At 41.7% G+C, this 26,152-nt stretch overlaps 1 protein-coding gene across 2 annotated transcripts; it reads left to right on the top strand.

Annotated features, from left to right (window-relative positions):
• Nucleotides 1-3: 3 nt before the first annotated feature.
• On the top strand, nt 4-20,218 carry UBE2B (ubiquitin conjugating enzyme E2 B). 2 transcript variants are annotated; one of them, XM_517935.6, is made up of 6 exons: nt 4-510; nt 3,264-3,344; nt 5,339-5,364; nt 9,384-9,473; nt 17,003-17,091; nt 18,908-20,218. In XM_517935.6, exons 1-6 carry the CDS (start codon nt 467-469, stop codon nt 19,034-19,036), a joined length of 459 nt encoding a protein of 152 aa, XP_517935.2. In that variant the 5' UTR covers nt 4-466; the 3' UTR covers nt 19,037-20,218. The 2 variants fall into 2 exon arrangements, with proteins under 2 accessions (XP_517935.2, XP_016809333.1); XM_016953844.4 differs by lacking the exon at nt 9,384-9,473 and having other exon boundaries at nt 23-510.
• Nucleotides 20,219-26,152: the final 5,934 nt, after the last annotated feature.

Genomic DNA, 26,152 nt, shown 5'->3' on the forward strand with positions numbered 1-26,152 from the left:
GGCAGTCACGTGATCTTACATCATCCCACCTCCTTTCCCTGAAATCTCTGGCCCGGATGCGTCCCTCTTTCTCCACCCCGCCGAGCCTAAACTAGTGACGGGGAGGGAGACGGGATAGTGTTTCTGTTTCGTGGTCTCTGAATCCACAACCTCTAGTCTGAACACAGAGAACACAAATTTGTCGATTACTTCAGGAAGCCCAGGGGGAACCGCGCCCCGCTGAAGGGCTCGGGGAAGGCGCGCTCCCGCGTCCCGCCCCCTCCTCCCCCAGCACTCACACTGTGGTAGCGGCGGAGGGCGGAGGGATCCGGAGGCGGCGGAGGGAGACGTCATTGCAGGGTTGTTTGTCAGTCTCGGCGGCGGCGGCGGCGGCGGCGATCCACAGTGATTCGGCCGCCGCGCCGGGGGGTGGGGGGGCTGCGCGGGACTCTTTTTTTTCAGACTGACCGCGGGGCAGCTGCGGAGCATGTCGACCCCGGCCCGGAGGAGGCTCATGCGGGATTTCAAGCGGTAAGGGCCTTCACCTTCGCCTAGATGACGGCCCCTCAAAGCTGCGGGGCTGCAGGGCGTGGATCCCAGACACCTTCTCCTTGTGACCCTCAGAGGGCCGGCTGTGGGCCCAGCGGGACTGGCGGAAGCCGGGTCCTAGCCTCGGCCCCTACTCCCATAAGCTTTGCCGCTCGTTCTGGCGCCCGAAGAAATTTTGATACTGCTTCCCCTCCCCCCAAAAAGTAAAACGGTGTCGATCGACTGGTCTAGGGTTCCCTGCTGCCCATTTCGGCCAGCTGCCCGGCGTCTCGCCCAGGCGATCAGACATTATCCGCCCGCCCCTGCACCCTGCGGCGCCCCCTTCTTGTCCCCTCAAAGTGAGCTCCTGCGGGAGCTTGTTCCTCTCCGGCAGCACCAGTCAGCTTTGTTTCACGGCCCCGCCGTCTTCTCCGAGGAGCCGTGTTGGGGCGAACCCCTCTCCCGACTCCTGCCAATCCTTTCCATTTGTGCCCTGAGGGTGGGGTCCAGTGCGTGAGGCCCGGAGGTTAACCCATCCCCCGAAACCCGACTCTGTCCCCGCCCGCCTGAAAGGACCTTGGGAACTGACTTAGAGAGCTGGGACCTTAGAGCTGGCCACCCCGGCTGCCAGTGCTTTCTGGAACTCAGCTCTGGCTGGTGAAGAAAGCCCTATCTATAGCCTCCCGAGTCTGGAAAAATGCCTTCCCTTAGACTGGCGCTAATCTGATACTCCCTGGGCCTCCTTTGGTAAATAAAATAGGGTTTTGTTAGGAGGTATTGGGGTTGTGAGATAGAAAATGATTATTCCGTTGTTTACCTTTTATTGGATACTTAGAGACATAGAAAAAAATAAGTGAGAAAACATCATTTTGATACTCTGCACATTTTTCTTAACATTTTTTCTGGGGACACCTGCCCTAATTGAACAAAATATCTAGCATAAAAACTTAAATTTGTCGCTCAGGAAGTCACCTCTCAGCTATTATAAAGCCTATGTGAGGCACTTGGATTTGGCCAACTTATTTAATTCATTCGTAGCTTCTCTTAGCCATTTAAAGGTAGGCGTCAAGCAGTGCAGTTCTTCTAAGGCTTCTGTTCGTGGTGACCTAATTTGCTTGAGATTGACTAAAAACCATTTTTTTAATGTGGACTAGTTGCAAATTATGATGCCCCATGAAAAACAACTGCATATGTATTTGTGTGTGTATATAATGTAGCATTTTTAATTGAGGTTACAGTCTCTGAAAGGAGATGCCCTTTTTGGTGCAAAAGTCATCTTTCTAAAGCTTGAAATCAGTGTATTTGATTAGCACTCATGACTAAAATTCAGATAGTAAACTAGTTCATGTCATTGTCGCCCTGGCTCCTTACTGTAATGCTCTGCTTAATTCTGAGTTGAATGCATGGCACCTTTTGTAGTTTCCAGAGATCTGCAGGTTACAAGAATTTGACTATGACGAATGTTGGAAAGCCTTGTGTTGAGTCTCCTGATCTGAGAGGTGGATTTGGTGTTAGTGCAGAGCCTTTAAAATAGGGACTGGCAGAAAACCTACTAATTACTTTTTAAAGCCATTGCTGTTTGAAGCAAAAGGACTAGAGTAAATCTGCTGCCTAATACTAGTTTCCTAGTTAAATTTAATGTGTTTTCAGTCATTTCGTGTTTACACTGAGGTTTGCTTTTTTTTTTTTTCTTGTAGCCATTTTGCAGAAGTAGCCTGGTTAGGATACACAGTCTTTGCATGTTTAGAGCAGCAAAATCAATGGTTCTGTAAAAATATTACTTGCTTTTGAGGTTTTAAACTTTTTTTGGTATAAGAGGACAGTATATACATCAATTCTTTTTTTAAAAATATATTTTAATTATACTTTTAAGTTCTAGGGTACATGTGCACAACGTGCAGGTTTGTTACATGTGTATACACATGTGCCATGTTGGTGTGCTGCACCCATTAACTCGTCATTTGCATTAGGTATATCTCCTAATGGTATCCCTCCTTTCTCCTCCCGCCCCACAACAGGCCCCTGTGTGTGATGTTCCCTTTCCTGTGTCCAAGTGTTCTCATTGTTCAATTCCCACCTATGAGTGAGAACACGTGGTGTTTGGTTTTTTGTCCTTGCGGTAGTTTGCTGAGAATGATGGTTTCCAGCTTCATCCATGTCCCTACAAAGGACATGAACTCATCCTTTTTTATGGCTGCATAGTATTCCATGGTGTATATGTGCCACATTTTCTTAGGCTAGTCTATCATTGTTGGACATTTGGGTTGGTTCCAAGTCTTTGCTATTGTGAGTAGTGCCGCAATAAACATACGTGTGCATGTGTCTTTATAGCAGCATGATTTATATTCCTTTGGGTATATACCCAGTAATGGGATGGCTGGGTCAAATGGTATTTCTAGTTCTAGATCCCTGAGGAATCGCCATACTGTCTTCCACAATGGTTGAACTAGTTTACAGTCCCACCAACAGTGTAAAAGTGTTCCTATACATCAATTCTTGAAGAGATAATCTTGATAATATTGAAAGAGGGATGATTCTCAAGCCCTTTCAATTTTTAGATAATTTGGAGAGGTATTTAATAAGTATATATACCTGGTTAATATATTTAAATCATATGGTTCATTTTAGTTCACAATAACAAGGAAATGGAGTTAGTCTGTGTCTCAAAATAGATGGTATAGTGTCTGCAGGTGTTTACGTGGCCTCCTTAGTGGCCTTAATGTTCAACTTTTTAAATTACCACGCTGGATTTCCAGGTTACAAGAGGACCCACCTGTGGGTGTCAGTGGCGCACCATCTGAAAACAACATCATGCAGTGGAATGCAGTTATATTTGGGTGAGTTGAAAGGTTTAACAAATAATAGGTGTGTGCTGAATCTTTAAGAAAAGTAAACATATAACAACTGTCTAGGAAAAGAAACTGAGGTGGAATGAGAGATCTTAAGGACTAAAACTGCAAGATAAATTAGAAAAAAAAAATATTTCAATTAGAGTTTTGGCCCAGCACAGTAGTAGCTCAACACCTGGGAGGATCGCTGGAGCCCAGGAGTTCACCAGCCTGGGCGATATAGTGAGACAGTGAGACTCTGTCCCCTCCCCACCAAAAAAAGTTTTGGCCCAGTCTGGGCAACATAGTGAGCCCTTGTCTCTACAAAAAGTATAAAACTAGCTGAGCATGGTGGTGCATACCTGTGGTCCCAGCTACTTGGAAGGCTGAGGCAGGAGGATCACTTGAGCCCAGAAGTTTGAGGCTGCAGTGTGCCATGATTGTGCCACTGCCCTCCAACATGGGCAGCCAGCAGAGCCAAGAGCCTGTATCAAAAAAAAAAAAAAAGGAAAAAGTTTCAGCAGTTATATAAAGTTTATTTGCTCTTTGATGTTATTACATATGGTTTTATAATCTCTTGGGGTTTTACTTTTAAAATACTATTCAAAACTAAATGGAATGGAATAATAAAGGAGAAACAATAAGTTACTTTATATAAAACATATCACGCAAATGCTCTCATTCTGTTGGAGCTGTTAAAAGGTTTGGAACCAAAAATATTAAGAACTTCCACTGTGGCAAGAATTTAAGCGAAAATGATTCACAGCCCAGTGTGAAATAACAGAATGCAGCCATTTGAGAAGCAGTTGTAAATTTTACCTACTATGTATATTGCGTATATGCTTTTTAATTTAAAATTTCCTTATGCTTTTTCTTTGGTTTTTCTAGACTTGATCTATTTTTTCTTTCATTCCTTTGAAACTAGAGTTTTGCATTAAAAAGTAAAAGGAGTATGTTGATAAACAGAATTCTGACACTACAGAATCAGCTACAAGAGTCTACATTTAAAGACTAGTGGAAAATGAGTGAAGTTCATCCTCATAAAGTACTTCTGAATCTGAGTTGAATACATGGCACCTTCAGGATATTATCCTGCTGCTTTGAGATCCTGAATATGCCTTGCAAGTAATAATTAAACTTTATGCTGCTGCTTAGGAAAGATGAAATTGGGATGTGGGGACAAGGATCTGAGCAAACAAATCTGGCTTTTTGGTGACAACTATGCTTAGCCTATTTGAACAAGAGTTATGGCTCCATTGGAAAGCAGGACACTTGGGTTTAGCATCATAACTAGAGTATTGCTTTATATCATATTGCTGTAAAATGAAAAGTTGTCTTTTCTTCTTAAGAATATACATATGGGCCAGGTGCGGTGGCTCACGCCTCTAATCCCAGCACTTTGGGAGGCTGCGATGAGTGGATCACCTGAGGTCAGGAGTTCGAAACCAGCCTGGCCAATATGGTGAAACCTCGTTTCTACTAAAAATACAAAAATTAGCCGGGCATCTGTAATCCCACCTACTCGGGAGGTTGAGGTAGGAGAATCACTTGAATCCAGGAGAAGGAGGTTGCAGTGAGCCGAGATCATGCCATTGCACTCCAGCCTGGGGGACAAGAGCAAAACTCCGTCTCAAAAAAAAAAAAAAAAAAAAAATATATATATATATATATATATATATATACACACACACACACACGCATACATATGTACAAAATGACCGGTCAGTATTAATGAAAGTTTTTTTGTGCTAAAATTATGGGCAAGTTTTTTTGTTTGGTTTGGTAAAACCACCCTAAAAAGAAAGCTTAGAATGAAAGTTAATACTTTATGCCTGGGTCTATGAAAATCCAGGGCTAAGGTGTTACTAAACTCTATCTTAAAACTCCACAAATCATCAGAATGAGTCCCTCTTTTTCTGTTGGAGTTTATCCTTTCCATTCTTGAAAATCAAGAAAAAGCAGAATGAGAAACTTCTTTTAATCAGAAATCTTCTTGTTTTCAGACCAGAAGGGACACCTTTTGAAGATGGTAAGTCATACTCATTATGTTTTCTATAGTGTTATGAGGTTACTTTTTAGTAGAAAATTGTAACACCAGCATATCTACTTGAAGCAATTTTCTATGGTTAATAGGCCAAGTTAAAAGTAAAGCTATGGAAAATTTATACTTCATAAGGGACTTCTTCCCACAGCAGCTTGGTCACCTCCATTGGTAACCAATATTAAAGGTTACTTTAATATTTTCCTGTATAACTGTAAGCCTGGATGGCAGTGTTTATGTTGAGAATAGTTTAAATTTAGGTGGCCTTAAAGATATCTCTGAGGTGAACACCAGAAGAGTAAATCATGCTTTTTTACTTTGTTATCTTTGATATTTGACAGGGTGTTGAGCTGAAATTTTTCATAAACATACATAGCTGCCAGTAGTTTCAAGTACCACTAGCATTTAACACCCATAAGTAGTTATCATTTTGCATAATCTTTGGCATCTCAAGTTGGGTATTTTCATCAGGGGCTAGGAAAATGGGAAACTAGTTCTAATACCGAATTTATAATTGAACTTATCAAACTGATTTTAACCAGGAACTTAGACTGTTCCCAATTGTAGTGTTGGATTTTAAGAAATTATTAAACATCTTTGTTATCATTAACAAAATGACTTCAGAATTAATCCATCAAAAATATTTATCCGAGAATACTGACTGCAGCAGTTTGTAAGGACGTAACCTGAATGTCCAGTAGGAGAAATGGTTAAGCAAATTATGATGTATCTGGATTCTGGAATATGTACCTGTTAAAGAATAAGGTAGATTTGGACATACTGTCTTAAGAGGACAAAAAAACTGCACGATAATGTTTGTCGTAGCATCACATTTTTAGCAAATACATATATGCATGTGTGTCTATGTTAAAGGGTTATATATCAAACTGTTACCAGTGATTATCTGTGGGGGGGGTAAGGAGTTGAAGGAGGTACTTAAGGACGTTACCTTTTTTCTCTACATCAAGGGTTCTCAAGTGTGTGATCCATAAACCCCTTGGGGTCTTGGAGACCCTCTCGGGGGACCCATACGATCAAATCTCATCATACTAAGACTGTTGACCTTTGCATTGATGGTACAAAACCAATGGTGGCTATGACTACACCTAGTTTCATATCTTAGAACAAATCAAGGCATTAGACAGTGGCACCAAACCATACTAATAGTGATTATATTCTTTGCATTTTAAAAGATGCCAGTTGGCCAGGGGCAGTAGCTCACACCTGTATAGCCAGCACTTTGGGAGGCTTAGGCAGGTGGATCATGGATCACTTGAGCCCAGGAGTTTGAGACCAGCCTGGGGGAGCCCTTCTCTACAAAAAATTAGCCAGGCATGGTGGTACATGCCTTTAGTCCCAGCTACTTGGGAGGATTACCTGAGCCCAAGAGGTCAAGGCTGCAGTGAGCCCTGATGGAGCCACTGCGCTCCAGCCTGGGTGACAGAGTAAGACCCTGTCTTTAAAAAAATTACCAATTTTTCTTAATTTCTTAATTTAAAGACATTTTTATTAGCATTAGGAAGCTCTGGACCCTTGAGTATCTATGTGTTTTTTGTTTGTTTGTTTTTTGTTTTTTGTCTCACTCTCTCACCCAGGCTGGAGTGCAGAGGCGCAATCTTGGCTCACTGAAGCCTCCGCCTCCGAGGTTCAAGTGATTCTCGTGCCTTAGCCTTCCAAGTAGCTGGGATTACAGACGTGTGCTACCATGCCCGGCTAATTTTTGTATTTTTAGTAGAGATGGGGTGTCACCATGTTGGCCAGGCTGGGGCCTTAAACTCCTGACCTCAGGTGATCTGCCCACCTTGGCCACCCAAAGTGCTGAGGCATGAGCCACGCCCAGCCGAGTATCTGTCTTTTTAATATTCTGTATGATATGAAGTAGAATGTATGAACAAAGCACTTCTGCATGTCATAGTATGATAGTTGTCTGGAAGAAAAGCACTTCTACAGTTGTTTGAGTTGCAATTTGAATGACTTTTTTTCATGGAACATTTTTTACTTGAAAATACAGACAAGCTGTGGTTATTCAGGTTTGAATATATGGCAGACATATTCTCAGAAGTAATGTAATAAGCTCGGTGTGGTGGCGGGCACCTGTAATCCCAGCTACTCGGGAGACTGAGGCAGGAGAATTGCTTGAACCTGGGAGGCAGAGGTTGCAGTGCGCCAAGATCGCACCATTGCACCCTAGCCTGGACAACAGAGCAAGACTCCATCTCAAAAAAAAAAAAAAAAGTGGGGGGATCTAAGTGGGTTGTTAGGTTAAGGATAGCAACTGAAGATATTTGTTGCTGTTGATAAAATAACAGCTTCCTGATACTTACTTTTTGATGAGATTAGTGGGTAGTGTTACCTGTTGTGATTTTTTTGATAGTATATAATGGAATATGGCAACATTTGGAGGATCTGTAAACTCGAGTCACCCAATATTTTGCAGATGTCCCATGAATAATAATACAAAACCATGAATGGGTAAAACACATATGTGAAGTGAACAGATTTTAATGTAACTGAGTACAAAAAGTTGACTAATAATTTCAGATTCTATATTGCAGCAAACCTTTAAAAGAACTACCATTTCTTCTTTGGTATAATATCAAAACAGAATAGCTACAGTCACCTGAAAAAGCTATTCAAATACTACTTTTTTTTGCTGGGCGCAGTGGCTCATGCCTGTAAACCCAGCACTTTGGGAGGCCAAGGTGGGCAGATCACCTGAGGTCAGGAGTTCAAGACCAGCCTGGCCAACATGGTGAAACGTCGTCTCTACTAAAAATACAAAAATGAGCCAGGCGGGATGGCACGTGCCTGTAATCTCAGCTACCCCAGAGGCTGAGGCAGGAGAATTGCTTGAACCCAGGAGACAGAGGCTGCAGTAAGCTGAGATGGTGCCATTGCACTCCAGCCTGGGCAACAGTGTGACTCTGTCTCAAAAAAAAAAAAAAAAAAAAGGAAGAAAGAAAGAAAGTACTCCTTTTTTCAAGTACATATTTGTGTGAGGCCAGATTTTCTTCATGTACTTAAACTAAACAGGATATTGTAATAGATGGAGTGCAGAAGCAGATAAGAGAATCCAGCTATCTTCTGTTAAGCCAGTCATTAAAGAGACAGTTGCAAATATGTAAAACATTGCTTACACTTATCACCAACTTGGGGAGAAATATAATTTTAATTTATATTCTGTGTAATGGGTTTGCAGTTTAACCTACCTTTTTTTTTTGGAGACAGAGTCTCGCTCTTGTCACCCAGACTAGAGTGCAATGGCGCGATCTCTGCTCACAGCAACCTCCGCCTCCCAGGTTCAAGCGATTCTCTTGCCTCACCCTCCTGAGTAGCTGAGATTACAGGCACCCCCATACCCAGCTCATTTTTGTACTTTTAGTAGAGGTGGAGTTTGACCATGTTGGCCAGGCTAGTCTCAACTCCTGACCTCAGGTGATCCGCCCACCTTAGCCTCCCAAAGTGCTGGAATTACAGGCGTGAGCCACCCCACCTAGCTACAGTTATTTTTAATGAAGATTTTCTGAGTTAAAGTTTTTTTGTGTGTGTGAGACGGAGTCTTGCTTTGTCACCCATGCCAGAGCATAGCGGCATGATCTGGGCTCACTGCAACCTCCACCTCCTGGGAGGGTCCTTTGCCATGTGGTAGTCAGCCCCTCTCAAAATCCTTTAACCAACTCCCATTCTAAGCTATAATAAACTATTTGTAGTTCTTCAAATATGCATTTTAAATCTTGGTAGCTAGGGCCTAGTTGCCTTCCAAAAATATGACAGTTAACACTCCCACCAATAGCAACATGAATGTGCTTGTTCCCCAACCGCTTGCCAATGCTGCGTGTTACCATTCTAACATAAATAGAGTATATTTAGGATGTTTTGTGTGCCGAACCAACGTTGACATACTAACTTTTATGTGGTTGTACAAAAACCAGTATGCAGTTGAGAACTGATGAAGAGATTAAAAAGTCATGCTTGTCTTTACTATAATTATTTTGTTTTCTCTCTAGGTACTTTTAAACTAGTAATAGAATTTTCTGAAGAATATCCAAATAAACCACCAACTGTTAGGTTTTTATCCAAAATGTTTCATCCAAATGGTAAGTAGCATTTTATAGATTTTGCAGATGATAGTGGGGAAAAGAGTTGTTTCCCTCCTTTTAGCTCTTTCACCTTACTTTTTACTGTTAGGGCTCACTTGTAGGTGTTGCTTCCATGTCCATGTGAGCCATGTATTTTGTTGTGGAATTTTTTTTTTTTTTTTTTTTTTTGAGACAGAGTCTGGCTCTGTCGCCCAGGCTGGAGTGCAGTGGCGTGATTTCAGCTCACTGCAAGCTCTGCCTCCCGGGTTCACGCCATTCTCCTGCCTCAGCCTCGTGAGTAGCTGGGACTACAGGCGTCCACCACCACGCCTGGCTAATTTTTTATATTTTTAGTAGAGACGGGGTTTCACCATGTTAGCCAGGATGGTCTCGATCTCCTGACCTTGTGATCTGCCCACGTCGGCCTCCCAAAGTGCTGGGTTTGTTGTGGATTTTTGGTTTGTTTCTTATTTCTTCAGAGACAAAGTTATACTCTGTCACCCCTGCTGGAGTGCAGTGGTACAGTCACAGTTCACTTACCTCAAACTCCTGGGTTCAAGTAATCCTCCTGCCTCAGACTCCTAAGTAGCTGGGACGACAGGTGTGGACCACCATGCCCAGCTAATTTTTTTGTTTGTTTTCTTTTTCTTTTTTGTAGACACAAAGTCTCTGTGTGTTGCCCAGGCTGGTCCTTGAACTCCTAGCCTCAAGCAGTCCTCCCACTTTGACCTCCCAAAGCACTGTGATTACAGGAATGGGTCATCTTTTCCAGCCTTTAGCTGTGTTTCTGTAGCTAGACTCTTACAAAGCTTCCAAATTTGAGGTCAAGTTGTTTTAATAACTCCTGAATTAAAAGTAATACATGGTCGGGCATGGTGGCTCATACCTATAATCTCAGCACTTTAGGAGGCCAAGGTGGGCGGATCACCTGAGGTCAGGAGTTTGAGACCAGCCCGGCCAACATGGTGAAACCCCATCACTACTAAAAATACAAAAATTAGTCAGGCATGATGGTGGGCACCTGTAATCTCAGCTACTCAGGAGGCTGAGACAGGAGAATCACTTGAACCTGGGAGACGGAGGTTGCAGTGAGCTGAGATCACAACACTGCACTTCAGCCTGGGTGACAAACCAAGACTCTGTCTCCAAAAAAACAAAGGTAATATGTAAGCCAGGCACAGTGGTGCACACCTGTAGTCCCAGCTACTCCAGAGGCTAAGGCAGGAGGGTGGCTTGAGGCCAGCCTAGGTAACATAGTAAGATCCTGTCTCTACTAAAATAAATAGATAAAAGTATTATCTATTTATTTGTGGAATTGTGAAAAATAAGAAAAATCTGTTGGCTAAAATTAAGCTTTTCAAAAATACAATTTTGGCCAGGCGTGGTGGTTCATACCTATAATCCCAGCACCTTGGGAGGCCAAGGTGGGAAGGTTGCTTGAGACCAGGAGTCAGAGACCAGCCTGGGCAACATAGCGAGGTCCCATCCCTATAAAAAACAAAAAAAAAAATATCAAGGCATGGTGGCGCACACCTGTAGTCTCAGCTACTTATGGAGGCTGAGGTGAGAGGATCACTTGAGCCCAGGAGGTCAAGGCTGCAGTGAGCCATGACTGTGCCACTGCACTCTAGCCTGGGCAACAGAGCAAGATCCTATCTCAAAAGTACAATTCTGCATATACAAAGTTGGAGTCAATGGCCACACACAGTGGTTCATGCCTATTAATTCCAGCACTTTGGAAGGCTGAGGAGGGTGGATTGCTTGAGCCCAGGAGTTCAAGACCAGCTTAGGCAACATGGTGAAACCTTGTCTCTACAAAAAATACAAAAATTAGCTGGGCACAGTGGTGCGTACCTGTATTCCCAGCTACTAGGGAGGCCGAGGTGGGAGAATTGCTGGAGCCTGGGAGGTTGAGGCTGTAGCAAGCCATGATTGTGCCACCGCTCTCCATCCTGGGTGACAAAGCAAGACCCTATCTCAAAAAAAAAAAAATTGGGATGTTATATATAAAATGAGGTGTTTTTTTTGGTTGGTTTGTTTTTGTTTTTTTAATATACTGTGAACATTTTCCTTATTAAATATTCTGGGCTGAGCGCAGTGGCTCACGCCTGTAATCCTAACACTTTGGGAGGCCAAGGCAGGTGGATCATGAGGTCAAGAGATCAAGACCATCCTGGTCAACGTGGTGAAACCTCATCTCTACCAAAAATACAAAAATTAGCTGGGCATGGTGGCGCATGCCTGTGGTCCCAGCTACTCGGGAGGCTGAGGCAGGAGAATTGCTTGAACCCGGGAGGCGGAGGTTTCAGTGAGCCAAGATCGCGCCACTGCACTCCAGCCTGGCAACAGAGCAAGACTCCATCTCAAAAAAATAAATAAATATTCTGATACATCATTTTTAATGGCAAAATGTTCTGTTACATAGATTTATCATATTTTTAACCAGTGTCCAATTGTTGATAGTTTTCAGTTGTTTACAATTTTAAATAGCACTTTGAACATTCTTAAAAATCTTAAAAATTTTTTTGTTGTTGAGAAAAACACTTGCTGTGTCACACAAGCTGGAGTACAGTCGTGTGATCTCGACTCATCGCAACCATTACCTCCCGGTTTCAAGTGATTCTCTTGCCTCAGCCTCCTGAGTAGCTGGGACTGCAGATGTGTGCCACCATACCCAGCTATTTTTTTTTTTTTTTTTTTTTTTTTTGAGACAGAGTCTTGCTCTATCGGCCAGGCTGGAGTGCAGTGGCATGATCTCGGCTCACTGCAACCTCTGCCTGCTGGGTTCAAGTGATTCTCTTGCCTCAGCCTCCCAAAGCTGTATATCCAGCTAATTTTTATATTTTTAGTAGAGACGGGGTTTCACCATGTTGGCCAGGCTGGTCTTGAACTCCTGACCTCAGGTGATCCGCCTGCCTTGGCCTCCCAAATGTTGGGATTACAGGTGTGAGCCACCGTGCCCGGCCTCAAAATAAATCTTTTCAGATACTAATTATTATTTTGACTGAGTTTTTTGTTTGTTTTTTTAATTGCTGCATAACAACTAGACTAAGTTTTTTAAACGTGGGGATTACTGGGTCAGAGGCTTGTGTGTTTTTAAAGCTTTTAATGTCATTTTCCATTTTTTTCCTTCAGTGGAATTGTTCTCATTTTCACTTCATAGAGTAGTTTGTTACTATTCTTCACTAAACGATGGCTAATTCCTTTGTAATAAATTTGGTCTTCCTTGACATCTTGCTGTTTACATCTATTACATTTATATTTCTGGATTATAAATTACCATGTGAAAGACTTCTCCAAATTCTTGAAGCTCCTCTTCAGTCTCACAGCCTTTGCTTATTTAAATGTGGCGTTCCCCATCAGCCAAATCACTTTCAGGAAGAACATTTTCAGAGGTCCTCTTGGTCGTGTCTCTAGTACTGCAGAATACATTATAGAGCTCCCTACCCAGAGGAGAGATGTGTTTCGTTTGTGTCGGGAATCAAGGTGACTTTCTAGTAATAGATACTACCTTTGGCGCTTCATTGCTGTGAAGTTGCTTTTTCCTTCTAGCTGCCTTTTTTGCTTTTTTTTTTTTTGTCCAAGACAGGTTTAATTTTATTTTCTGTTTCTCTTTTTGGGGAAGTTCCCAGGTCATTTACCATTTATTCCACTGTAGCTTTATCTTGCTTAGACTTGTTATTGAGTCAAACCAAACCAATTATGATAAGGGGGTCTTTAAATCAAGGTGGGAAAGACTGTAGAATGAGTAAGGGATATAAATATAGGGTTATCAACTTAAGCAAATTTTTAAGAAACCACAGTGTATTTGGTTTTCACATCTCTTCATATTTATAGCATGGTTTCCCTTTTTTTCTGCTGAGTACTTTTTTATAATTTAACTTTCTGGTTTATTTTTTTAAAAACATTTATTGAAATATAATTTACACACCAAGCTGTTCACCCACTTAAATTGTACAGCTCAAATGGTTTTTAGCATAATCATAACCATCACCATGACCACTTTAAAAACAACAAAAAGCCCCATAACTATTATCTTAGCAGTCAACTCTGTCTGTCTTAACCCTCCCCACTTCAGTCCTAGGTAAGTGTTACCCCTAACGTGTTTTCCCTCTAGATTTGACTATTCTGGATATTTCATATAAGTGGAATCTTATACTATGTGGTCCTTTGTGACTGACTTCTGTCACCCAGCATAAAGTTTTCAAGGCTCATCTATGTTGTGATATAATAGTATCTGTGATTCATTTTTTATTGTTGAATAATATTCCATTGTATGGATATTCTGTATTTTGTTCATTAGTTGATAAGATATTTGAGTTCTGATTTACTTTTGGATTCTCAGAAATAGTTACTCAGAACTTTAAAATTGTTTTACACTTTTTATGGGTTTTACAGAGTTACTAATTTTTGCTTTGGGCAGCTAAGTTTGATGTTTCTGTGGGATGGACAGTAAGTTGGCTTTGAAGCTGAGAGATAGATCTAGGCTAAGGCCAATGACTGGGAATACTGAGCACATGGATGGTAACTGAGGCCACAGGAGTCAATAGGATTGCCCAGTGTGTGTGTAAAGGGTAAGAAGGAAAAGGACTTAGGATAGAGTCTGGAAGAATCACAGTGTTTAAGTGTGATTTGCTCCCCACTCTCTGTTATGGTTTGCTCCATGAAATGGTATCTGTAACATTTAAATGCATTTACTCTTTGTTTTACATAGCAGTTCACTTCTAGAAATTTTTTCTACAGATAGTCTCACAATTGGGCAAATACTTAACGTTCATTGCTTGTATTTTCACAGAATCAGTCTAAAAAGGGAAGAACCCTCCCAGATGTTCAGGACTTTCGATACCTGTTAGTCACTTGATTTTTTTTTTTAATGAAAGGAATATGTATACTCATTGCACAAATAAATCATAAACACAAGGAAGGATAAAGAAAATAAGATAGGCGAGGCACGGTGGCCCACGCCTGTAGTCCCAGCACTTTGGGAGGCTGAGGCAGGTGGATCACGAGGTCAGGACTTCGAGACTAGCCTGGCCAGCATAGTGAAACCCCGTCTTTACTAAAAATATAAAAAATTATCCAAGCATGGTGATGTGTGCCTGTAATCCCACCTACTTGGGAGGCTGAGGCAGGAGAATTGCTTGAACCCAGGAGGCGGAGGTTGCAGTGAGCCGATATCACGCCACTGCACTCCAGCCTGGGTGACAGAGCGAGACTCCATCTCAAAAAAAAAAAAGAAAAGAAAAGAGGATCATCTGCTGGGGGCACTGTGGCTCACACCTGTAATCCCAGCACTTTGGGAGACCAAGGTGGGCAGATCACCTGAGGTTAGGAATTCGAGACTAGCCTGGCCAACATGGTAAAACCCCATCTCTACTAAAAATATAAAAATTAGCTGGGTTGTGGTTGTACATGCCTGTGATCCCAGCTACTCGGGAGGCTGAGGCAGGAGTATTGCTTGAACCCAGGAGGCGGAGGTTGCAGTGAGCCGAGTTCTCACCACTGCACTCCAGCCTGGACAACAGACTGAGAATCCATCTCAAAAAAAGAAAAAAAAAAGGGCCGGGCACAGTGGCTCATGCTTGTAATCCCAGCACTTTGGGAGGCCGAGGCAGGTGGATCACCTGAGGTCAGGAGTTCGAGACCAGCCTGGCCAACATATGGCAAAACCCCGTCTCTACTAAAAATGCAAAAATTAGCTGGGCGTGGTGATGGGCACCTGTAATCCCAACTATGTGGGAGGCTGAGGCAGGAGAATCCCTTGAACCTGGGAGGCGGAGCTTGCAGTGAGTTGAGATTGCACCATTGCACTCCATCCTGGGCAACAAGAGCGAAACTCCATCTCAAAAAAAAAAAAAAGGAAAAGAAAATAAGATCATCCATAACCCTACTATTACAAATATCCACTACTTACATTTTGACATTCGGTCTTAGAAATGTTTTTTGACTACATATACTTTAAATGAATTTATATAAAACTTTTTAATCAAAATAGGAAATTATAAATAATTAAAAACTTATTTTTAAGGTAATAGTCTGTGGATGTCTTACTCTATAAACAGTAGATATGTATCATTTCTGGTGATTGTGTTGCTATTGCTTATATGAATGTATCAGTTGTTGTTTATTTAGCCAGTTCCCTCTTTTATGGACCACAAGGTAGTTTTAGTTTTTCACTTTTTTTTTTTTTTTTTAAGATAGAGTCTCGCTCTGTCGCCCAGGCTGGAGTGCAGTGGCGTGATCTGAGCTCACTGCAACCTCTGCCTCCTGGGTTCAAGCAATTCTTCTGCCTCAGCCTCCTGAGTAGCTGGGACTACACGCATGCACTACCATGCCTGGCTAATTTTTGTATTTTTAGTAGAGACGGGGTTTCACCATGCTGGCCAGGCTGGTCTCGAACTCATGACCTCATGATCCACCCGCCTCGGCCTCCCAAAGTGCTGGGATTATGGGTGTGAGCCACTGCGCCTGGCCTTCTACTCTTATAAGTAGTATTATAGTGAACATCCTGTAAGTAAATCTTTGTGCATGTCCACGTTTATTTCCTTAATTTCTAGGAGTGTAATTGCTATGTCAAAAATAAGCAGTTTTTTAAAAGCTTTAAGAATATTTAGAAATACGGAATTTAAATAGATTGCTAAATGATGTGTGTTGAAGAAATTTAACTCAAAGCCTCCTGATCATAACATGCTGTCTTAGTTCATTTTCTGCTACAACAGAATAGCAGGGACTGATAATTTCTAAATTTGTAAATAATAGTAGTTTGTTTGGCTCATGGTTCTGGAGACTGGGCAGTCCAAGAGCATGGCGCCGGCACCTAAGCAAGGTCCTTGGTGCTGTGACATCCCATGGTGGAAGGCAGAATGACAAGTGAGCACACAAGACATAAGAAAAGGTGCCAAACTCATCCTTTTATCTGGAGTACACTCCTGCCCTAAGCACTCATGACCTAAGCACTTCTTAAAGGTCCCACTTCTCAACAGTGTTACAATGGCAATTAATTTTTTTTTGTTTAACTTTTTTACTTTTATTTTTTTGAGACAGGTTCTTACCCTGTCATCCAGGCTGGAGTGCAGTGGTGTGATCTCAGCTCACTGCAACCTCTGCCTCCTGGGTTCAAGCGATTCTCCTGCCTCAGCCTTCCAAGTAGCTGGGATTACAGGCATGTGCCACCACGCCCGGCTAATTTTTATAATTTTAGTAGAGATGGGGTTTCACTGTGTTGGCCCGACTGGTCTCAGACTCCTGACCTCAAGCAATCCTGCCTGCCTCGGCCTCCCAAAGTGTTCAGGACTGGCGTGAGCCACCGCGCCCAGCCTCCAGCAATTACATTTCAACATGAGATTTGGAGGGAACATTCAAACCATAGCAGGTGCAAAATAAGAGACCTTAGTTTTAAGACAGGTTATCCTGTGATACAGAAGAATTTAGTTATTACCTAATATTTAAAACTTCTAAGCCAAGCATTCTGTTTGTGGTAAAGATTTCTCTTAACTGTTAGATATGGCAGAGTGAATGTGTAACTAATTTTAGTGTTGTCTTTGCAGTGTATGCTGATGGTAGCATATGTTTAGATATCCTTCAGAATCGATGGAGTCCAACATATGATGTATCTTCTATCTTAACATCAATTCAGGTAAGTGTGTGTTAGGATGTATTTGTCAGTATTCTGTAGGATATAGTCAGCTCCTTAGCACACAGGTAACCAATGGCAGAGCTTGGACAAGAATCCATGCTTTTCAGCTAACTTTTCTCTTTCAGTAGTGCCTACTTGGGATCCAGTCTGCAGTCCCTTTCCTGATTGTGTAAGTTACATGTTCTCACAGGTCAAACCTAATTTGTGTCCATGAAGCATAGCCAAGGGTTGTGGAAAAGAAAAAATGGCTTGGAAAAACCATAGGAACCTAAAGAAACTGCCAAGTGCAGATAAGCATTGAGTATGTTACCCCATCCAAGAAATTCTATTTAAAAAAAAGAAAGGAAAACTAACGTAACCATTTGTCGAAGCAGTCTGGCAGAATATTTCAGAATAGATCTTTGAATGAAAATTTAGGAGGGGTGGAGTGAGGGGTGTTTCGGTTTTGTGGATTTGAGAGGAGCAGAAATAATATGTTGGTTTGTGATGTTCTTTTTAAAGTTTTTTCTCTCACACTTCTTTGTTTTTTGTTTTTTGTTTTTTGTTTTTTTTTTTTTGAGACAGTGTCTTGCTCTGTTGCCCAGACTGGAGTGCAATGGCACAATCTTGGCTCACTGCAACCTCTGCCTCCCGGGTTCAAGTGATTATCCTGCCTCAGCCTCCTGAGTAGCTGGGACTATAGGCACATGCTACCACGCCTGGCTAAGTTTTTGTATTTTTAGTAGAGATGGGGTTTCACAGTGTTAGCCAGGATGGTCTCGATCTGACCTCATGATCCGCCCGTCTGAGCCTCCGAAAGTGTTGGGATTACAGGCGTGAGCTACTGCACCAGGCCAGTTCTGGTCATCTTACAAGCGTTGTTTTTCAACCTTTCTATCTCATTCTCTTCCTGCTAAATGTATATGTTCTGTTGATTAAAGGAAATAAGACTTATCTCCCAAATTTACTGTCAAGACATTTGCAAAGTAACTGCAGTAATAGAGTTTAACCTTGGAAAATGTTGGTTACTGAGAGAATTATTGATATTATATCTTAACCAAATTAAGCTGTTCATTTCCTTGGTTTAATGAGAACGTCTCAATATGCTTAAGAATATTCTTTTCTGATTTCTTTGAAATTATAGGTATTTTTTTCTTTTCTTTTTTCTTTTTTTTTTTGAGACAGAATTTCACCCTTGTTGCCCAGGCTGGAGTGCAGTGGCGCGATCTCAGCTCACCGCAACCTCTGCCTCCCGGGTTCAAGCAATTCTCCTGCCTCAGCCTTCCGAGTAGCGGATTACGGGCATGCGCCACCACACCCGGCTAATTTTGTATTTTTAGAAATTACGGGGTTTTCTCCATGTTGGTCAGGCTGGTCTCGAACTCCCTACCTCAGGTGATCTGCCCGCCTCGGCCTCCCACAGTGCTGGGATTACAGGCGTGAGCCACCACACCCGACCTCTTTTTCTTTTTTAATAGAAACAGGGTCTCCCTATGTTGCCCAGGCTGGGCTTGAACTGCTGGGCTCAAGGGATCCTCCTGCCTTGGCCTCCCAAAGTGTTAGGATTACAGGCACAAGCCACTGTACCCAGCTGAAATTATAGGTCTTAAGGCAATTGAGAACTTTATTTCAGAAGCTTAAGTTCCTTAGCAGCAGGAAACCCCATAGTATTTATCAAATCATTTCTAAAAGTATTTAGACCCAAAATTATATGACATGTTAATCTCTGAAGTAATTTGTTGTTTTGTATAACTTTTCTGTAATATATTCCATATCTGACCCCTGTTAGTATAAAGAACAACTATGCAAATCTGTTTTTTCTTTTCTTTCCTCCTAGTCTCTGCTGGATGAACCGAATCCTAACAGTCCAGCCAATAGCCAGGCAGCACAGCTTTATCAGGAAAACAAACGAGAATATGAGAAAAGAGTTTCGGCCATTGTTGAACAAAGCTGGAATGATTCATAATAGACAACTGGTCTGTTAATCTTTTTCATCATTGTTGTGTATAATTTACCTCTCAGTAGAAAGGCTAACAAATTTTAAGTGCCACAGGTTTTAAGGATTCTGCAGAAAAAAAAGAAAAAAGTCCTTCAGTTTAGAACCTACAAAAGCTTGTGTATCTTGATTAATGTACTTTTTATTGCATGGTGTGAACTAAGTTATTGCTGCATAAATTTGTAATATATCCTGTTTGTATTTTTTTCCAAGTGTATAATGTTGGTGTGGAGTTTTCATGACAGAATATACACATTTTGTAAATCTGTACTTTTTTCAAATATTGAATGCCTTATTTTTGAATTCTTTAGATTTTTAAATTGGAGAAAAGCACTTAAAGTTTTTTATATATGAATATTACATGTAAAGCTGTTAAAATACATAACTTCAGTGCAAGAGACTTTGTCACTTATTTCCTTATGTGTGTAGGAGGGGTTAATAAGTCTCTAGCTCTCCATCTATTGATAGTTTCATTTACAATTTCAAAAGAACATTCTTATATTTTATCAAGGAAGTCTTCAAATTTTATTCTAAATAGCGATTATAATCTCCAACTTTATTTTGAATGTACCTCTATTAGTTTCAATTGAGTAATTCTAGACATAACTGGTTTGATTCTGTCCAACTCTGTATTTAGGCCATTTGTTACAGTTTCTTCATGCATTACTTACTGTTAAAACTGTACCTTTTGCGATTTCACAGTTGGCACTTCTGCCATGAGCAGAGAACTGATGCGACTTGTTTTGCTGCTTGGTAGCACTTTAAAAAATTTTTTGATTAATGAAGAAAGTAAAACCATAAACATTTGCCAAAAATTCATGCCCCAGTATTAGCAATGAATTAGTTGCATTGGTTTGAGAAAGGCACATATTGGAGGGAAATCTTGGTGTAACTTAAATATTTGAAAATTACCTTTAATGCAATGCATATCTGTTTATTCTGGGAAATGTTTTAATGCCAGGGCCTGCTGAGTTGCTTCTTCTTGTGGAGATTTTTTTTTTTAATCTCCTGAGTTGTATAAAAGTTGTGCTGCATCTTAGTTTACTGGATAAATTTAAAACACAGTATTGTAGAAAGCTAATACAAAACTATCCTATGCCTTCAAATAGTATAGAAAATGGAAAATATACAAGTAAATTCTGTTGAACCACCTGTGTAGTCTCTCTAGTAGTTAAAACAGCTATTTTAGTAACCCCAAGAGTTTCTTCTCATATCCATAAAATTGGATTACAGTATGGCAATATCTACAGCTTCTATTCATTATGCAACGTTTAACATTGATTGGATAAATGCTTATAGGCTGGGCCAGGTGGCTCCCACCTGTAGTCCCAGCACTTTGGGAGGCAAAGGCGGGAGGATCACTTGAGGCCAGGACTTTGAGACCAGCCAGGGCAACATAATAAGACTTTTCTCTACTTTAAATTTTTTAAAAAATTAGTTGGGCATAGTGGCACTTGCCTGTAGTCTCAGCTACTTAGGAGGCTGAGGTGGCAGAATAGCTTATGCCTAGGAGGTTGAGGCTGCAGTGAGCTGTGATTATGCCATTGCACTCCAGCCTGGGTGACAGAGCAATACCCTGTCTTTAAAAATAAAAGCTATTACTTGGCAAATTCTGAGGTAAGTGTATGATCTTAGGGAACTTTGATACAAATGGGAATTCACTCACTGGAATTGTGGCTCCCAAAAAGATGTTTTAATTGTGTGGTGCTTTTATAGTTTAGCTCCAAAACAAACTATAGACATTCACTCCAGTAACTCCTAGATTAAATATACAGTAGCTATGAGGGTCTGCCCTCTTATTTCATTAAATGCTATTTGGTTACTATTTCAACATCCATTTTTATCCTTGACCTGTTTTTGCCTTTCCCAGTTTAAAACAGGAACATTTCAAGTATTGGTAGATAATTATAAAGAAGTTACATGTTACTTTACAGGGAGGTCAGTGAGTTCTAACTCCAAAATTCAACCTATGCATAAAACTCATAGCATCCACATTCCTTTTCGAGAAAATCCTTAAGAAGGTTCAATCTATACATAACTCCTCACTTTTTTCTGCAGCCTTGGAACAGATTCCTATTTCTTTGGTTAAGTACCAGATATAAACCTTCGATTTACAAGGTTGAGTCATACAAAAAGTGTTTACTTTAAACTCTAGGTCAGTTTCATAAATGTATGGTAGGGCAAGAAGCTAGAACTAAAATGTTTATGTTGGTACAAAGTTATATTGATGGATTCATGTTAAAAAGTTTAAATGCATGTGTGATACAATTCCCTGTAACAATACCCCTAGCACAGAATAATCTGTGAAAGGCACTATTCTAAGCACTTTTAACATATATTGTTTCATTTCACATTCACAAATACGGTGGCTCATGCCTGTAATCCCAGCACTTTGGCAGGCTGAGGCGGGCGGATCACCTGAGTTCAGGAGTTCAAGACCAGCCTGGCCAACATGGTGAAACCCCCCGTCTCTACTAATAATACAAAAATTAGCCAGGCGTGGTGGCAGTTGCCTGTAATCCCAGCTACTCGGGAGGCTGAGGCAGGCGAACCACTTGAACCTGGGAGGCAGAGGTTGCAGTGAGCCGAGACCTCACCACTGCACTCCAGCCTAGGCAATAAGAGTGAGACTCTGGCTCAAAAAAAAAAAAAAAAAAAGATGATAATGAAACTAGCCACAGACAGACAGATGAAGTGACTTGCTCAAGATCAACCAGCCAGTAAGTCATAGAACTGGGATTTGAACCCTATGTGGTCTTATCCAGAAATATGCTATCTTTTAAGAGGTTGAGATTGGTTTTAGAAATTCTGCAGAACTTCAACATTCATCCAAATTTGTGGAAATACTTTTAACTGATTTAGTTTTATACAGACTTGTGTCTACTCCAATGAAAAGGTTTCCTTTTTTTTTTTTTTTTCTCGAGACAAGGTCTTGCTCTGTTTCCCAGGCTGGAGTCCAGTGGCTCCAGGCGGCTCACTGCAGTCTCAACCTCCCAGGCTTAAGTGGTCCTACCACCTCAACCTCCTGAGTAGCTGAGACTACAGATGCATGCCACCATGCCTGGCTAATTTTTTTACTTTTGTAGAGACAATGTCTCACTATGTTGGCCAGGCTGGTCTCAAAGTCCTGGGCTCAACTGATCATCCTGCCTGGGCCTCCCAAAGCACTGGGATTACAGGCATGAGCCACTGCACTTAGCTGAAAGGGTTTTCTTGACTACCATTTTCCACTGACTTTAGGAACATTTTCTGGTTTCTATATAAAGGACTGACTTATCAATAAGCCACATTTTTCCCCTTCCTGGAAATATCCTTGAGTCTGTAGGATTTCTCTCCTCCACCCACCCCCCACACCAAGTTTCATTAATATGAATAACTTTCCATGTTTCTTGTGTTCACAGAATGGCCTGGGAATTTTTAGTTGAGCCAAAAAGATGAATGAGCTGTGCCCATTACAAACCTTGTTGGTTACCTGACTGCTCCACAGCTCTAAATTCACACTCATGTAGGTGGAAGATAGCGGAGAAGTAAGTTATTAAAGGTGTGGTATTAACAGTTTGTTTAATGCTCATTAAACAAAGTTAACTGCCTACTTAGTTTATTCATTTAGTATTCTTTAAGAGATAACCCTGAGGATCATAGTACACTTCAGAGTTATGTCTAAGGTGTTTCATATTTCAATTCTCCCAGGTTTTAAGAGGTAGGGATCAAATTTTGGAGTCTTGATGGTGTTTATGACAGTTCTTTTCCATTGCATTCAACAATGTAGAGTCCAAGTGGAATCTGAGTTATGTGAGAATCATGTATTTAAATAGAAAAGTGAATAGTTGGAAAGCTGTTCGCGGTAAATGAAATTATCCATAGGACAGAGGCCTTATGCCAAGATGGTAGCTCTATTACTTTAGTTCCCATCTAGTTAGGGGGGAATGAACTGTTACCAGATGGGGGAAAGATTAGTTATCATCAGTCATTCTAGCATATGACAGCAAAGATATTAGAAACTAAATTTTATTGTTGAAAGGACTTTTTCTTTATCGTTTCAACAAAGAAGACACAATTAAATGTGTGCCATTCTTCCTTCAATGAATTCTCCTCGCCATCACTACAGCTTTTTTAAAAACAATTTCGTCAGAAATATCTTGAGCTTTCAGGGCTTCTTGTGTTCACAGGATGGCCTAGGAATTTTTAGTTGAGCCAAAAAGATGAATGAGCTGTGCCCATTACAAACCCTGTTGGTTATCTGACTGCTCCACAGCTCAACATTAGTTCCTTGATGGCTGAAATCAAGAACTCTGGAAGAACTTGGGCTCCAGAGTTCTCTTTGGCATATGTAAGATTCAGACTTGTGTGAGAAACTTGCATATGAAATCTTTCGGGAAGTAAATGCTAAAGCTTGGCCACATGTTGCTTTTGTTCATCAGTGACTTGTGGATTAATATATTTGGGAAGACTCTAATATATAATAGAGTGGGCTCTGCCTAGAGAAAGCAAAGTAACCTTTTAGCCAATTAGAGAAAGTCTTCATATAATAGTAACAGTCTTGGTTACAAGTATGATACTTCTGTAGTCTTTTAGGGGAGGTTGGCTCCTCTGAAGTCTTACTTGGAAGACAGATTCATAAAGTGCCACTGGGCTGGGAACTCCTGTAAAGGGAATCAAAGCCTGTCTCTGAAAAGATCCCCTCGGGTTCCATCAACCTGAACAATTTAGTCATTCTTCTGGAATGCAAGAGTTGTTCTCTACTGTGTCTTTAAGACTGCCAAAATGCAAACATAAAAGCACTTGAGGCAGATCCCCTTAAGAGCAAAGGGGGCTGGGTGCGGTGGCTCATGCCTGTAATCCTAGCACTTTGGGAGGCCGAGGCGGGTGGATCACCAGAGGTCAGGAGTTGGAGACCAGCCTGGCCAACATGGCGAAACCCCGTCCCTACTAAAATAAAAAATTAGCCAGGCATGGTGGAGGGTGCCTATAATCCCAGCTACTCGGGAGGCTGAGGCAGGAGAATCGCTTGAACCCTGGAGGCGGAGGTTGCAGTGAGCTGAGATTGCACCACTGCACTCCAGCCTGGGTGACAGAGCAAGACTCCATCTCAAAAAGCAAAGGGTTGGTTATGCTGCTTTATTTCTGAAGCCCAAGGGATATATTGCCCTCTTCCTTTCCACCTTTCCAAACAAGATCTTTTGCCAATACCATAACCCACCAGTACAGGAGTGCTGGACTAGCAGCACTCCTGAAAAAGAGAATATCAAACAGAAAGGTTTGAAGTTCTTTGGCTGGCCCCTGTATAAAGTCATTGTATAAGATTGAATTGGAAATTTTATGTTTTTGTGTTGATGTTAGTACAAAGAAAACAACAGGAAGTTGCTTAGCTGTTAACCTCATTTTAAATCTAAGGGATATTTTCCCTTCCTATAGAAAAAGATGCTTTTGCTTGGCCTAATGACCATACTGGGCAGAGATCAGGGTGAAATCCAGAGACTTCAGCCCATGTTACTAGTTTCAGCTACAGGTGAGAAGTAGCACTGCAAAGAAAAGCTAAACTGGTAACCTTGCTGTGTAGCAGAGATCTTTGGTCATAGGAGTATTCCTGCATGGGCCATAAGGTTGTGGTTTGAGGTGGAAACTCCCTGAAACATCAGCTGGAAAGTCGCCTTTAGAATAAAGACAAAGAACCTTCTGCAAGCCAGCCAAGGCAATACCAGGACTTGGAGGTGGCAAGTTTGATAAACTAATCTGTAGGAAAAATTCCTATCTTAGTGCTTACACAGTTCTTTTTTCTTTTTTTGGTATAGACGGGGTCTTGCTACATTAATTCTTTGACTGGGGCTGGGTCTTCTTTTGCACAGGGCAGCTTGAGACTACAATCACCATGGCTTCCTCTCAAAACCAAGTCAGGGATTAGGCTGTAAGAAAAACAATACAAGTACTAAAGACTGAAATTTTATTAAAGCCAAAGATTGAGAACTGGTTTCCGGACAGCTTCTAGCCATGCATTCATAGGCTGTGAGCAGGAGTCCTGTAGAATAACAGGGGTCCAAGCTCTGAGCTTCTGGGCACATTTTAAATGGGTCTCACTTTATTGCCCAGTCTGGAATGCAGTCACATGATCACAGCTCACTACAGCCTGGAACCCTTGGACTCAAGCAGTTCCAACCTCAGCCTCCTGAGTAGTTGGGACTACAGGCACGTGCCACCTCAGCTAATTTTATTTATTTATCTTTTAGAGACAGGGTCTCGTATGTTGACCAGGCTAGACTCAAATTGCTGGGCTCAAGCAATCCTCGTGCCTCAGCCTCCTGAGTAGCTAGGATTACAGGCATGGGCCACCACTCCCGGCTTAAATAGCAGTTCTGTTTTTTATTGAAAAAGTAGAAAATCATCATAAAACATAATTTGGTGAATACAAAAAGAAGGAATCTGAGTCACAGTCTTACCACCTGAGATGTTGAAAACAGCTGGTTTAAGGGGAATTGGGTTCTGTAGTGAGCTGGGGCCCAAAATTCACAGCCAGAGTGATAAGGAATGTAGCCACTTTGTAGGACAAAACTCCAGGACAGGGTGTGGTGGCTCACGCCTATAATCCCTGCACTTTGGGAGGATGAGGCTGGTGGATTACCTGAGGTCAGGAGTTTGAGACCAGCCTGGCCAACACGATGAAACCCCATCTCTACTAAAAATACAAAAAATTAGCTGGGCGTGGTGGCACCTGCCTGTAATTCCAGCTACTCAGGAGGCTGAGGCAGGAGAATCGCTTGAAACCAGGAGGCAGAGGTTGCAGTGAGCCAAGATCGCACCACTGAACTCCAGCCTGGGCACCAAGAGCAAAACTCCCATCTCAAAAAAACAAAAACAAAAAAACTCCAGGATAAGCCTCCTGCCACATAGCAAGTGCTGGAGCAAAGGCCATGCCCACAATGAAAGGCGCATACCCACAGGCTGCACAAGCTCCAGACCTCCTAGATCCAGTGATACAGGGGTGACAAGGCACCTAGTATTGAGGTGCGGTTGCATGGGGGCAGGGTGCAGTGGTGACATGAGCTCTGGCCAAGGTTTGTCACCTGGTAACCCTTTCCCCTGGAGGTTTTG

This window comes from Pan troglodytes, chromosome 4 (genome assembly GCF_028858775.2).
Source record: "Pan troglodytes isolate AG18354 chromosome 4, NHGRI_mPanTro3-v2.0_pri, whole genome shotgun sequence".
Lineage (NCBI taxonomy): Eukaryota > Metazoa > Chordata > Mammalia > Primates > Hominidae > Pan > Pan troglodytes.